The sequence below is a fragment of the Pteropus vampyrus genome, unplaced genomic scaffold, assembly GCF_000151845.1.
Source record: "Pteropus vampyrus isolate Shadow unplaced genomic scaffold, Pvam_2.0 Scaffold43, whole genome shotgun sequence".
NCBI lineage: Eukaryota > Metazoa > Chordata > Mammalia > Chiroptera > Pteropodidae > Pteropus > Pteropus vampyrus.
In genome coordinates this window covers 5,996,904-6,010,494 of record NW_011888824.1, presented here as the reverse complement: position 1 = coordinate 6,010,494, position 13,591 = coordinate 5,996,904, and the positions used below count along the sequence as shown (strand labels likewise).

At 34.9% G+C, this 13,591-nt stretch overlaps 1 protein-coding gene across 3 annotated transcripts in view; it reads left to right on the top strand.

Annotated features, from left to right (window-relative positions):
• Window positions 1-10,852, top strand: part of NKAIN2 (sodium/potassium transporting ATPase interacting 2) — an 876,886-nt gene extending 866,034 nt beyond the window's left edge. For 2 of the 3 annotated variants that reach the window (XM_011358756.1, XM_011358755.1), the window contains 2 exons: window positions 4,152-4,233; window positions 8,402-10,852. In XM_011358756.1, the coding sequence (XP_011357058.1) occupies window positions 4,152-4,233; window positions 8,402-8,411 (92 nt within the window). In that variant the 3' untranslated portion in view covers window positions 8,412-10,852. Of the gene's footprint in view, window positions 1-4,151; window positions 4,234-4,895; window positions 4,972-8,401 lie in introns of those variants that run through there. The other variant, XM_023529803.1, reaches the window with a different exon arrangement.
• The last annotated feature ends 2,739 nt before the right edge of the window (window positions 10,853-13,591 follow it).

Below are 13,591 nucleotides of genomic sequence, written 5' to 3'. Positions count from 1 at the left end.
CCTTCCAGGAATTTTCTGGAATGGCATGAGTAAAAAACGGAAATCACTTTTTCAACATATTTAGCAAGGAAGGAGAATACTTGTCTTCTAGTCCCATCCTGAGCTGTTATGTGGCCCCAAGCAGTCAAATAAATCTGTATTTATCTGTAAAATGAAGATAATTATTCCTACCAACCTCACAGCAATATTGAAAAGATAAATGATATCACCCGAAAGTGTTTTAAGAATGATTAATTATTTTGCAATTGTTGGGAATTATTTTATTTTTATTTTCAGGAATTAAGGAGATAAAATTAATTAATAAAAGGTACTTGTTTCTAAATAATGCAGAGACATGCTATGAGACAGACATTTAGACATCATCACAATTATTTGGAGAAGGACCTGTCAGATGTTGCATGACTCCTGTTGCTCAGAAGTTTACAATATGCATTAGCCTGTTTAGAGCCTGTATAAATGTGATTATATAAAAGAAACTGAAAAGAGACCAAAATCGTATTAAGGGTATTCTAAAAATGTAAGTTAGTCCCAGTAATTCAGTATTTTGAGAATGAAAATAAGAGTTTCTTCTACCACTGTTCTCCACCCCAAAGAGTTCCAGGGATAGTTGAAGCACCATTCTGTAAAAAGTGCAAGGAGTCCACCTACACTGACCATCATAATCTTAACTTTAGGGGTCAGTTGGACCCTGTTTATTCCTATTCATCTCCCTCAGGTCTTTAGGAAGGCATCCAAACAATTACTGAAAATGAATGTACGTGGAAATTGACCTTACATCATTTCCTTGTCTATGAACGTAGGCATGTATATAAAATAAACTATGGAAAATAGGTGGTTTGATTCTAGTTTAAATTTGAACTCCCCACCCCCATGAGTGACATGGCAAAAATCCATCTTGGTTACAATAAGATTCTCTTCTTTTCTATCTTGGTTCTGAATCACCTGCCGTTGGAACCTCTTCCATGGCCTGGGCTGAAACAAAGCATAAGAACACTCTCAATCCTTCCATCAGAGCTTTCATGCTCTCTTCAGTCAGGTAGCTATAAGCCAGCTCTACCGACCTGCACACTGGCCAGATCATGGCTAATAAGAGCAAGCCCCATCAACTCAAGCTCCACTTGCAACGCTGAGGACACACCTCATTTCCCTTTGGCTTTTTCTCAAGTCTTAGGAAGGTACATTACTCCAGACTCCTGCTTTGTTCCCCATTTTTGGTCCCGATTCTATCCACTGGACTTGAAGCTTCATCTTAGTTTCTTCAGGTTATCTTTTGTTTCACTCCGTGATCTTTGGCTTATAATTACCATCTGGCTTTTTCTGCCATCCATTTGAAACTGCTGGAAACAAGCTAAGGGAATATTTCAAAACAACAACACTAACAAATCTGAGCTTGACTTAGATCTCAATATCAGTGGAGGAGACCATACTGTTTACATCTGCCCTGATCTCGATCTACTCTAATCCACTGTACCCACCAACACCAGGGTGTGGACCATCCTGCTGAAAGGAACCTCGGAACAAGAAAACAAATGCTGTGAATATCTTTCAGCAAATTAGTCCTTAATTAAGTCTCAATGCTGACAAGAGTGAACCCAAATGAACAAGAATTGAAACACTATCTCTAGAGCAAATCCCCAGTCATGGACAATAATTTCTCAAAATACATCTTTAAACATAATTGCCATTCAATTATTGTATAGCTCTTCTGGTACTGTTTATATTAGCTAATGTACAAATGTGGGCAATTCAGAGAACAAAAGGTTCACTCTCTTTTTATTCATCTTCTGTAAAATACTTGGTATAGTTCCATAGTCGTCCCAAATTAAACATTAGTCTGTCTTTCTCCTATACCGCAGAGGCTTAGAAGAGTCCTGAATTTTTTCAGGGGCTTTTATTTTCTTCTTCCATACCATATGTCTCACTCAGGGCTCTTCATTCTTTACTTTATTTTATCCTCATACTAATCATATGAAATAGGTATTATATTCTCTTTTTAAGAGGGTTTAAGTGATTGGTCCAAGATCAGATGGATGGCATGTGATCAAACCAGCATTTGAACCCTGATCCTTCTACCATCAGGATCTGTGTTTTTTCATTATACTAGTCTACTTTTGACAAAGAGTGGAATTCTGCTTTGTGAAAAGGGTTCTCACAATAAGCAGAAATGAGATATTAAATGATTAGAAGACATGGAGGCACCTTAAATACATATTACTAAGTGAAAGAAGCCAATCTGAAAAAGGCTCCACACAGTATGAGTTCAACTATATGACATTCTGAAAAAGTCAAAACTATGGAGACAGTTAAAAGATTGGTGGTTGTTAGAGATTAGGGGAGAAGCAGGGATAAAAAGGCAGAGAACAGAGTTTTTTAGGGCAATGAAACTATTCTGAATGATACTAAAATTGTAGGTACATATCATTATACATTTGTCAAAACCCATAGGATTTAAAACACCAAGAGTGAACCCTAATGTAAACTCTGGACTTTGGATGATAATGATGTGTCAGTGTAGGTTCATCAATTGCAACAAATGCACCAGTCTGGTAGGATTTTGATAGTAGGGGAGATTGTACATGTTTAGGAACAAGAAGTATATAAGGACACTGTACTTTCTGCTCAATATTGCCATAAACCTAAAACTTCTCTAAAAAATAATATCTATTAACAACAACAAAAAAAGATTTCACCACCAGATAATAGACATAAAGGACTTTATGGTACTTCACACCTTGCTCCAATTTCTACCTGTAACACTTAGGATATTATAGAGAAAACAAACCAAATCAGTGAAAACTAAGCCAATAGAATAAGATACTTGAAAAAGTAGATACCCTAAAGCATCCCATTCAGTCTCTATTTCTCTTTCTCCTTCCTGTCATCTATTTGGTCAGCCTTTTTGTTGTTTTGCCTATTTTGTCCCCATCACACAACCTCTATATCCAGGATCAAAAAAAGAAAAACAAAACTTTTTCACAGTACTTTTAGTATTTATTGTTCCAATTACTATTGCTGCCAAAATGTACTGTTGTAAAACAACTATTTATTATTCTCATGGATTCTGTGGGTTAAGAATTCAGACAGGAAACAATAAGAATGACTTGCCTATGATTCTTCAGGCCTCAGCTGGGAAGACTCCAAGACTGGGCTGACTCAACAGCTAGGGGCTGGAATCATTTGGAGGCATTTTAATTCAGATACCTGGGTGTTGATGCTGGATATCGGCTGGGACCTCAGCCATCCAGGCAGCCAGATGGGTTCTCTATTGGTCTTTCCATGTGGGCTAGTTTGGGCTTCCAAGTTTGGGCATGGTAACTGTGTTCCAAGAGGGAGCATCCCAAAAGAAGAAGAAAGAAGTGCATGACAGTTTTATGATCTAGCCTTGGAAGTCATATAGCGTCACTTCTACCATATTCTATTAATCTAAGCAGCCATAAAGTTCTACCCAGGTCCAAGAGAAAGGGCCATGGACCCAAACCACTGCATTAGAGGTGTGTCAAGGTCTCATTGTAAGCACATGTGGAATGGAAGTGTTGTTATAGCCATTTGAGAAAATATAGTCTACCACAGTAACTCTTGTTGTATCTTATTGCATCTTAAATACCTAGGTAGATATTGAATTTGAATGCTTAGACATTGTTCCACATTTTTATTTGTATCTATGTATTTCAGATTATAAACCACATAATGGCAGGGATAGCTATGTTGAGTTAATTTTTATGAGCTCCACCACAGCACCTTGTACTTGACAATCACAGTCTATAGTATTATTACTAGTGCTGCAATTGCTGGTAGATACATGCACTTGAGACACCATTATTTTTTACATTTGGAATGTATTGCAGAAAATCTCCACTCTAACCAAAAAGACATATAGCATATTTAATGTGCAAGTTAATTTTATTACTACAATTAGGTTTTGGTAGCTCAGGAGCATATAAATTCTTCTCTCACTTGTAAAGCAAAAATTGAATCTCACAGTCGAGGGGGAAAAATCACTACCTTGAGGGAACTATCTTTTTTTCTTCCACAATTAGTCACTTTTGGTTTACTAGATTATTAAAAGGTTTGTATTAGGAATCTGTGTGAGACCGTGATCATGACTGTTTATCTCTTCTGAAAAGTTAATTAAGGCAATTATCCCTTTTCAGTTGATTTCATAGGCGGCTTTGATTCTTATGGCTATCAAGGGCCTCAGAAGACATCTCATTTACAACTACAGCCTATGTACATGTAAGTACTTTACTTGGGAGGTATTCTTCTGGGATACTAAAAGATGGTTAAGTAAACATTCTTATGTTTACTTACAACATAGATGGCATGCAACATTCTTTCAGTTATATACTTTTAATATTTTCTATTCATATTGTTTCGACTAAGATAATTCTAAAAACATTTTCTTCATAATTTTTTAAAAATTTAATTTATCAGAAATGCCATATTTAAAGTTACCTTTAGTCCTATATAAGTATCAACTACATGGCTAAAAAAAAAAACCTATATAATATGCTACTCTTTTGAATTACCCAAAAGTTGTATATTTTGAAAAAGATATAACATTGTAGGTAGTTATATGTAACTATATGTAAACCATATGTTTTGGTTTTACCAGGATAGTCTCAGTTTACTCGGGTTGTCCTGGTGTAATTATTACCAGCAATCCCTATTACTTTCAAAAGTGTTCTCATTTGGATAATAAATGACAGGTTATCACTCTAGTTATATATAGTGTTAAAAAAATCAAAAACTAAATAATACTCTTTCTCTATCATTTTTCTGATATCAAAAGTGAAAATGAAACCAGAATTTTAACACTGAAGCTTATCAGACTCTTAACTCTAGCACTCAAAAGAGCAGACATACAATCAGAGCCTGATTTTTATATCTGTGTTTAGGCAAATTCCCTTGGATAACAACTGATAACAAATTCTATATATCAGCATCAAGTGATATGCTGAATTGCAAGCGAAGATCAAAATAGAAAGTAAGATTCCAATTCATTTTGAAATGTGAGCTTCTCTCTTTGAAGATATGTGTTTGTCGTCATTGTCCTCCACCATTGAATCATTTTACCTTTTATTATTGTTAGTGTGTAGGATAATAAATGGAATTTTGGAGTATTTCTCTAGAGAGATTAAAGTAATCTTTATACAGACCTGTTAAGCTTCCTTTTAGAAAGGAAATGATCTGTGCATCATGCCTGCATTTTTCTTTGTATCTCTTGGAGATCCCTAGAAGCATCTGGTAACACCACTCATAAAAGACTTTATCAGTTCAGATATCAGTACCACCTGTCATTCAGAGCACTCCCTCTGTAAACACTACATCATACATCCCCTCTTTTACATCTACAACCACTGCCCTAACTCTGACATTCGTGACCTTAAGTTTTCCATTCTCTTTCTTATTTTAGAACTCCTTTCCCATCTTCCATATGGCTACCTAATTAATCTTCCTAAAGTACCACTCCGATCATTTTACTCCCCTGCCCCCAAACTATTAGCAATACCTATTATCTACTGAACAAAGTCAAAGTTCCTTACTGTAGCCTGAAAGTCTACTCTGATATGGCCCCAATGTTTTGTTAAACTATTATCTCTTCTGATATGCAGATGATGCTAGGACAGTCTAGGAAAATGTAATGATGAATAAGAACTGGCCCCTGTCTTCTGGAAGCTTATAATCTATTGAAGGCATAAATAGTTTGATATTTTCCTTGAGGTCACATTTTTCAGCCAAACTAGAACTGTTGCCTTCTGCAAATATGACTGGTATTTTCCCAATTGTCCATGCCGTTCTCTTGATATAAACATCTTTTCTTCCAAATTCCACTCTTTGAACCTCTACTAACTTTCAAATTATATCTTAAAATATATTTCCTTTATGAAATATTTCCTAATCTCCTTTCCTCTGTTAATTCTTTTTTCTTTTGCCCTGTACTACAGTTGTTTTCTATTTCCACCATAGCTTTCTTATCTTCCCAGAATGACTTGATACTTAAACAAAAAATAAAATGATAAATCTTTTAACTGTTTTACCATTCTTCTCAATATTGTATCATAGCCTTATGTAAAGTATTCTATAAACAAATAAAGGCAAGTGGTAAGGAATAGTGGTTAAGTAGACCTACTGAAGACAGATGGCCTGAGATAAAATTTCTTATGACCTAGGACATATAACTTTATTTGAATAACTTTATTTATTCTCACGAAGCCTAAATTTCCTTGCCTAAAAAATAAAGATAACATACATACTTCATATAATTGTTCTGAATATGTATGAAATAATGCATGTAAAACATATAAAGCATAGGACGTGTCACATAATAAGTGCTTAATAAACATGTTACTAGTAGTAGAGACAATGCTTATGTTAACCAATATTACTCATGAAAAGACTTTATCAAGTCAGAAATCATCAGTATATATCAGAAATATACTGTATTTTATTCCCAAAGAATTTCCTCTGTAAATAATATATCTAAGATAATAGTGGCCCAAGTAGCATGTAACAATATGTTTGTGCTCACATGTAAACCAGGACAAGTACAATCGCTTGCTTCTGACAATATCACATAACATTTTTATCATACAGCATTTCATTGCGCTGATCAATAGGAATGATCAATAAATATAATCAAGCTATACAATAAATTGGATATAACCACTTATATAAGGATCGGCCATAATAATAACATAAGAATGCTACTTATACGTAATCAAGTATATTATTTCAAATCAGGCATTTATAATTCTAATGCTGTCTTTAAAGAGAAGACTCTGCAGATTTAGTATCCAGCATTAAATTCCTTGAGGACAAAACTTCTCGTGATTTTATTAAATAGAATACTTTAAATGCTAAACCAAAAGCAATAAAAATATTGTTTTCTTTTTTACTGCCAGGGAATGGTAAAATTATATAAGAGCTTCCAAGTCTTACTGCTGATGAAATGAGTTAAATGTTTAATGGAATTCAAGTTTAAGAAGTTAAAAATACTTAGGATATATAACAAATCATCAGTCAAAATATGACTACCACCCCTTCCACAAAACCTCCCTTAGGGGCTTCAAATACTAAAACATGAAGATTTTATTTTACAGATGAAAATATTGAGTCAAGAGAAAGGAAAACAAGGTCACATGACTTGTTGGTTGTACAGCCCCAATTATCAACCAGTTTTTCTGACTACTTAGTTCTTTCCAAATTCTTGGACAGACTATGAGTTTACTCTACCATTAAATTCCCTGATTCTTAATTTACTTATTTGTACTTCTTCACACTAACTTAGCTGCCATGCTTCCATTCATGCCTGCACCCCACCCCCTTTTCTGCATTTTTTTAAAATTCCCTTTTGATTTCACATTATGCAGTGTTGAAGGAAGAAAGGCTTTTTCAACTTTGTAGACTTCAAAATCAATTACTGGAGAGCTGCTGCCTACTCAAATCCTATGAAAAAACAAAACCGATTCTCACATAAACTTCATCCCCTGCTGAGCTGCGGAGACCTGAGCATCTCCTATCTTTGTATTTCAAGGTGTACCTTCTGTCAACCTACCACAAATAAGTCTCATAAAGTAAGAGTAATTTAACATCATGGGCCAGTTCAAGCACTCTAATGATATTGTATAGCAACTGGAAGTAAAAGCTGTTCCTTAGAAGTAGAGCAAATGCTTAAAAGCAATGTGCAATTTTAGCTGTGGGGCTTCCATTATCACCAGCAAAGCTTCTGTAGCAGAAAGCCTGGTCAGAGCTTTGAAAACTGCCTAACTGACTTTCATTCACAGCCGTGTTTCTGCTCCCACAGTCAGTAACTAGAAAGTCCTTTTTTTTTTTTTAGGTGCATTTGGTAAATGTTCTTGGCCTATAATTCTTCAGATTGACTATAATCCATCTAGAAAGGAAAAGTTTTCATTAATTTTTTTCTTATAGTTTGGTAAACCTCCTTGAAACCAACATAGCTATGAAGTTGCTGCACAAAAATATTTGCATTTCCTAACAAAGTAGCTACTTTGACTACCAGTGACCACTATGCCGTAATACGTAGAGATCTGGTTGGGCTCCCTGCAGTACAAACTGTAAGAATGTCCCATGGTCTGTTAGACAACATTTGAAAACATCGCCCTCTTTCTGGCAGCCTAATTGTACAGCAATACCTATTCATTTCATTTGTCCTTATAAATGGATTTTAAATTACTATAAGTGGCCTTTCTATCCGGGAGGTTGCACTGAGAAAAAAAGAAAAAGAGAAGAAAATTGTCTATTTAAAGTGCAACTGGGCTTGGATTTTTTTTTTTTTTTTTTTTTTTGGCTTGCTCTTGTGCTTATAGAGGTGAGAAAAGGTGCTGAGCTTTCCCCCTTTGATTAAAAACATCTTTTCTCTCTCTCTCTCTCTCTCTCTCAGGTCGAAATGATACAGATGGCTTTAGTATGTCAGCTCCAGGACCTTTCAAAAAACTTGTTTTGCAGTGGCCTCCTGCATTTTATGAAGAGCAAGAAGCAACTGAGTTTAAATGTCTATATATATTAACAAAACAAACACAAACACTAGGCCACATACACTAGGTCACACACACACACACACACACACACACACACACACACACACACACACACACCCCAATTTTACTTGGCCTCATTTTTCTAATTGAAACAAACAAATATGCAGGACACGCCCAACTTGGATTTCCTGAAAAGCAGGCTTCTTTCTCCCAGGCCTTTGTAAAGTTTAAAGGAGATGTGTGAGTGCCCTCTGCTGGCTATCACTAACATCTCTGTAAACCAGCCGGTGGGCTTCTGCAAGCTGCAAAGTCATCCAGGGCACAGTAGCCTGAGAGTCCTGTCTTCTGCACTCTATAGTCTTGATAGCACCACGGCTATGTAGGCAACATAATTACAAAAACAAACAAACAAAACATCCATGATGACCTTGAAACTGAACTCTGAAATGGCAGGTTGTTTGCCCTAAAGGCTGTACCGTACATACTTGCCTTAACCCACCTAAGTTGTGTGCCCAAGAATCTCAGTGCAGACATCCCTAAGTCACTTCCTTTAGGCTAACACGCTGCTAATAATTCCGAATGAGTTCGAGTCTGTGTGTTTTAAGTCAAGAAATAAGACTGAATAACCCAGCAGCTCCAGTGTGTCTGTGTACAAAAACTGCCAGCTGTCAGCAAAGTGCTTTACCATTGAGCCTCCACGGTGGCCAAAAGAGACAAGTTACAATAATAACAATAATAATTGTCATCTTTATAATTCTTAAATATGGTCTTCTGATGGGGTTGTGTGAGATAAAGTAAAACTTAATAACTAAACTCAATCTACTGGAAGCAGAAAGCAGAAATGGCATAACTCACTGATTTTATTTATTGCACTCTAGGTGCTTTTATAAGTATCTACAAATGTCTTTTACTAACACAAACAGCTGTGGATTTCTACCAACAGAGGCCAACAGAATATGTATTAGCTATGTTTACTCTTTTATAACTGATTCAAATTGAAGACCCTATGTAGGTGAACTTTTTTCCTAACTTCAGCGTATGAGATTAATTTTTGGGTGGGCGGGGGGGAGCAATAGTTACCTTGGTGAAATATTTGAGATCTCTTTGTGGTAATTGGGGGATCCGTTGTGTGTTAGAGTGTATTTTAATCCTCCTGTATTATCGTGGCAGAAAAACTGTGCTGTTAATGTAGTTGGCAACAAGATGCCTTTGGAAACTTAATAGTAGGTCAATGTGTTTATGGAATATTATGAATTCCTAGGAAATTTTGTTCTATATATTCAAACATTATTTGATTTTCATTAGTGAACAACAGAATTAGCTCAGGCTTGTCAGGAACTCAAATGAGTCATATTTTTTCTTGGATCCATCTGAGACACTAAAATCAATTTAAAAAAAAAATCCACCATCTTTAAGTGCAGTGAAATTCAGACATGAAAAGTCATAAATTGGCATGGAGCAACTTTTTCTCTTAGTTTCTATGAAGTTTCAGTTATTGGGTTAACCTACTTCAAACCTTAACGCATTCAGATCTACATAAACCAGTCCCATTACTGTGTTGCATGGATGTCTATAATATACATGCATATACATTTGAAAATAACAAAGGAACAAAGGTTACTATTGGAACATAAAAGACAAAAAAAGATTCCAGCACTTTCTTGGTAGCTTGTATACGTTTGTCCATACACACATGTATAAAACATACCATTATAAACATGTCAGTGAAACCTCATCTAATGATTTTATAGTGACATGCATGTTCAATGTATGAGGAAAATATTTACCAATGTATTGTCCTTTGATTCTTAAAATATAAATACTATACATGCCAGAAGCTATTCTAATGTAACTATTAACATAACTATTAAAATGAGGTTTCACTGTACATTCATACTATGGTTAGATTCCACCTTCTAGAACATGTATATGGATAAAGATTGAAATGCACAGAGAATAAGCCCTCATATTCTTGCTTTAAGTTGCAGCCAAGTTACCACTTATTCACTACTATCATAACCACCAAAATTTTCAGAAAACAGTTGTTGACTACTAAAAAGTAATCAGTGGATAGGTCTTTTTCTTGGAGCAGTGAGCACAGTAATGTGATTATATCTGGAAGAATATCTAAGTTGTACAGCTGTATCCTCCTCAAAATCCGGTGAAGAATGCTATTTTTCTAGGCTGAGCTTTTGTTATAAACCTAATATTCGGAAGGCAAGAGTTACAATCCCGATGTGTCTTTTTTCTTTTTTTGCGTTTGTTAATTATGAATGTATTTTTAACAGAGTGATTTTTTTGACTTACTAGTGTAATTTGCATTTTAAAAATAAATGGCAAAACAATTAAGTTTCCGAGCCATCCCTGAAAGCTGCTAATCTTTCTCACAGTGTACTTGATCATTGATAGGAAAATCCTATTAAATTTACATGAAGGCAATTCCGATGTCCCATGCCACATAGGGATGTGTCAGCAATAAAAAGAAAATGCCAGGTCATGGCACCGTTTTAGCTCAGTCATATAGGTAACACGTACTTTCATTATCTCCTGACACTAAGGATTTTTTTGTTTTACAAAACTGCCTGGAATAGACTTGCTGTCATTTGGAGAGATTTTTTTTTTTTCCACCTCTATCTGGAATTTAGTGTTAGCATCAGGCTAATAGCTGACAGAGGTGTTAGGGCACTATATTAAAAATCTTTGGTTAACATAGGTAGAGTTTTTCATTTTTCGTACACCAAATTATTTAAAATATAATAACTTAAAATGCTCATTTATTGCCCCTTTGATGACATAGTCTTTGATGGTAACTAGAGTGAAGCATGTTGAGGTAAGGTAGGCGAATAGAAAACATTAACCCCTGGCATTTTTGATTGTCTAACCATAATTTCAGCTAAGGTTCACTATGGACTAGAAAAAATAGAAGGCAGCAGACTTGAGCTGCTGGAAGAGTTGTAGCCTTTCTCTCACTGTACACAGATACACACCAACCCCCAGGAGCTGAAATGCCAAAATGGATGAAAACAAGGAGGTCTTTGAGGCAGCATTTCAAGAAGCGGAAAATCAACTTGCAGTACTTGACTTCCTGGCCACATGGTGAGAGCCTTGTAAAGAACCAAGGCTGTTTTTGCTTTTGCCCCTTGCGTGAAAAGTATGCTGAAGCAGGTACATTTAAAGTGTGGATAACTGTCAGGTTGTTGCTTGACACTGGGAGGTCAAATGCACACAACATCTCAGTTGAACCTAAAGAAACAAAAGTTAATAGAGCAACTATATATATGTATGTATGTATGTATGTATGTATGTATGTATGTATGTATGTATATGAAAGAAAAGATTCCTTCTTCTGGAGTTCTCAATTAAATAATCTTTGCATTTGGTAAATAACAGTACCAAGATCTTCATTTGGTAACTATTAAAAAATAAACTCTGATACAGAGAAGCAGATACCTAACAATCCACTGTTCTATAACAAGTGGACAATTTAAACTCAGAAATACAAATTCATTTTAAATAGATCACATTATAGGACAGACTTTCGAGAGCCAACCCATTTATTACAGAGACAGCAAACTAAGGCCCTTATAGGCAAGAAATTACTCAAGATTACCATATGTCCAGAAAATGCAAAAAACTCAATATTCTACAACAAATTCTAGTATCTGTATGGTCAGAATAGAATAAAACTCAATATTCTACAACAAATTCTAGTATAGTATGGTCAGAATAGAATAAAACTAATCCCAGACATAATCAACTGACCCTGGACTGTATATTGTACATTAGGCTCAGCATAATGTCAATATTAAATATGTTTTATGTTATACTTTTTTAAAAAACCATAACATACCCATATGCAAACATATATATACATATATATGTACACATATATACATATGTACGTGTTCTATATTAGTCAACTATGTTCAGTTTCAGGGTTAGAAAATTTTCTGTTATTTTATAATGCATTTATGAATAGCTAATATTAGAGAGATTAAGTTAGCCTAAACTGACCCTCTTGAATACTTCCTATGATTGTTAAGATAATCTTTCTTCAGACATTTTTTCTGTCTTTGGTAAAATTTCCACACTCAACACTTATACTAGGGAAGCTTTGATGTCAAGATCCTTACATTGTAAACAAATGAAGGCTCAGTTATTCTCATCACATGTGAATCTCTGCTTAGGATTTATATTCAATCCTCTTTTCATTGTATTACATCTACCTTCCACCTACTCTCAAGAATGGAAAGAACAAAATCTGTGATTGATAGATTACGTCCAATTTTAAACAGACTGGCATCTTGAAACAATCACTTTTGATAGCTTTGGAAGCAAAATTTCTAAGACATCTATGTACTCTATGCCTTTTAATTCAACAAAAATGTGAACCGATAGTACATTCAAGGGTCTCATTTACCAATAAAATCTGCACAAGTATCATGAGTTATGACGGCCAGTGACAACAAAGAAAACAAAGTTGTGTTATTTCTAAAAAGAAAAAAAGCAGATCTTTTTATATTCTCTAGAATTATAAAGGGTTTTTTTAATCCTTAAACATTATAGATTTTAGAAACAAATGAGCTTAAAATTTTGATGGGTAATGAAAGTTTGATTTCTGTAAGATAATTTAGAAAGAAAAAATTATTTTATAAGCCACATGTGGATGCTCTGACACAGTCTAAATTGTTCTGAAAATTAATGTAAGCTTTTTCTATAATGAGAGTACAGAATTTTGGCACTTTAATAATAAAACAGGTATATATTTTAACCTCTCATTCTATCCTCATATAAATTTAAGCTGTAACAGCAAGGGAATAAAACAACTCCCAAAAAAGATTGCAAATTGATGCTGTCACCCCAAGGATGATAGATTGATTCAATTAATCAGTAAGTCTTTTCTAAGAGTCCTTCAGGGAGTTATTTACCAGAGGCATACCCTGTTTATTCTCCTCCCATGTGCCTGTCATTTTTCTTCATTATTCTTCTAGTTTTACTCATTATATCCTTTGGGGATATGTTGATCTCCTTGTGCAGAGAGGGTTTGCACACAGCTGTCTAGACATAAATCTTCCAAGCCTCAAACTGGAGGC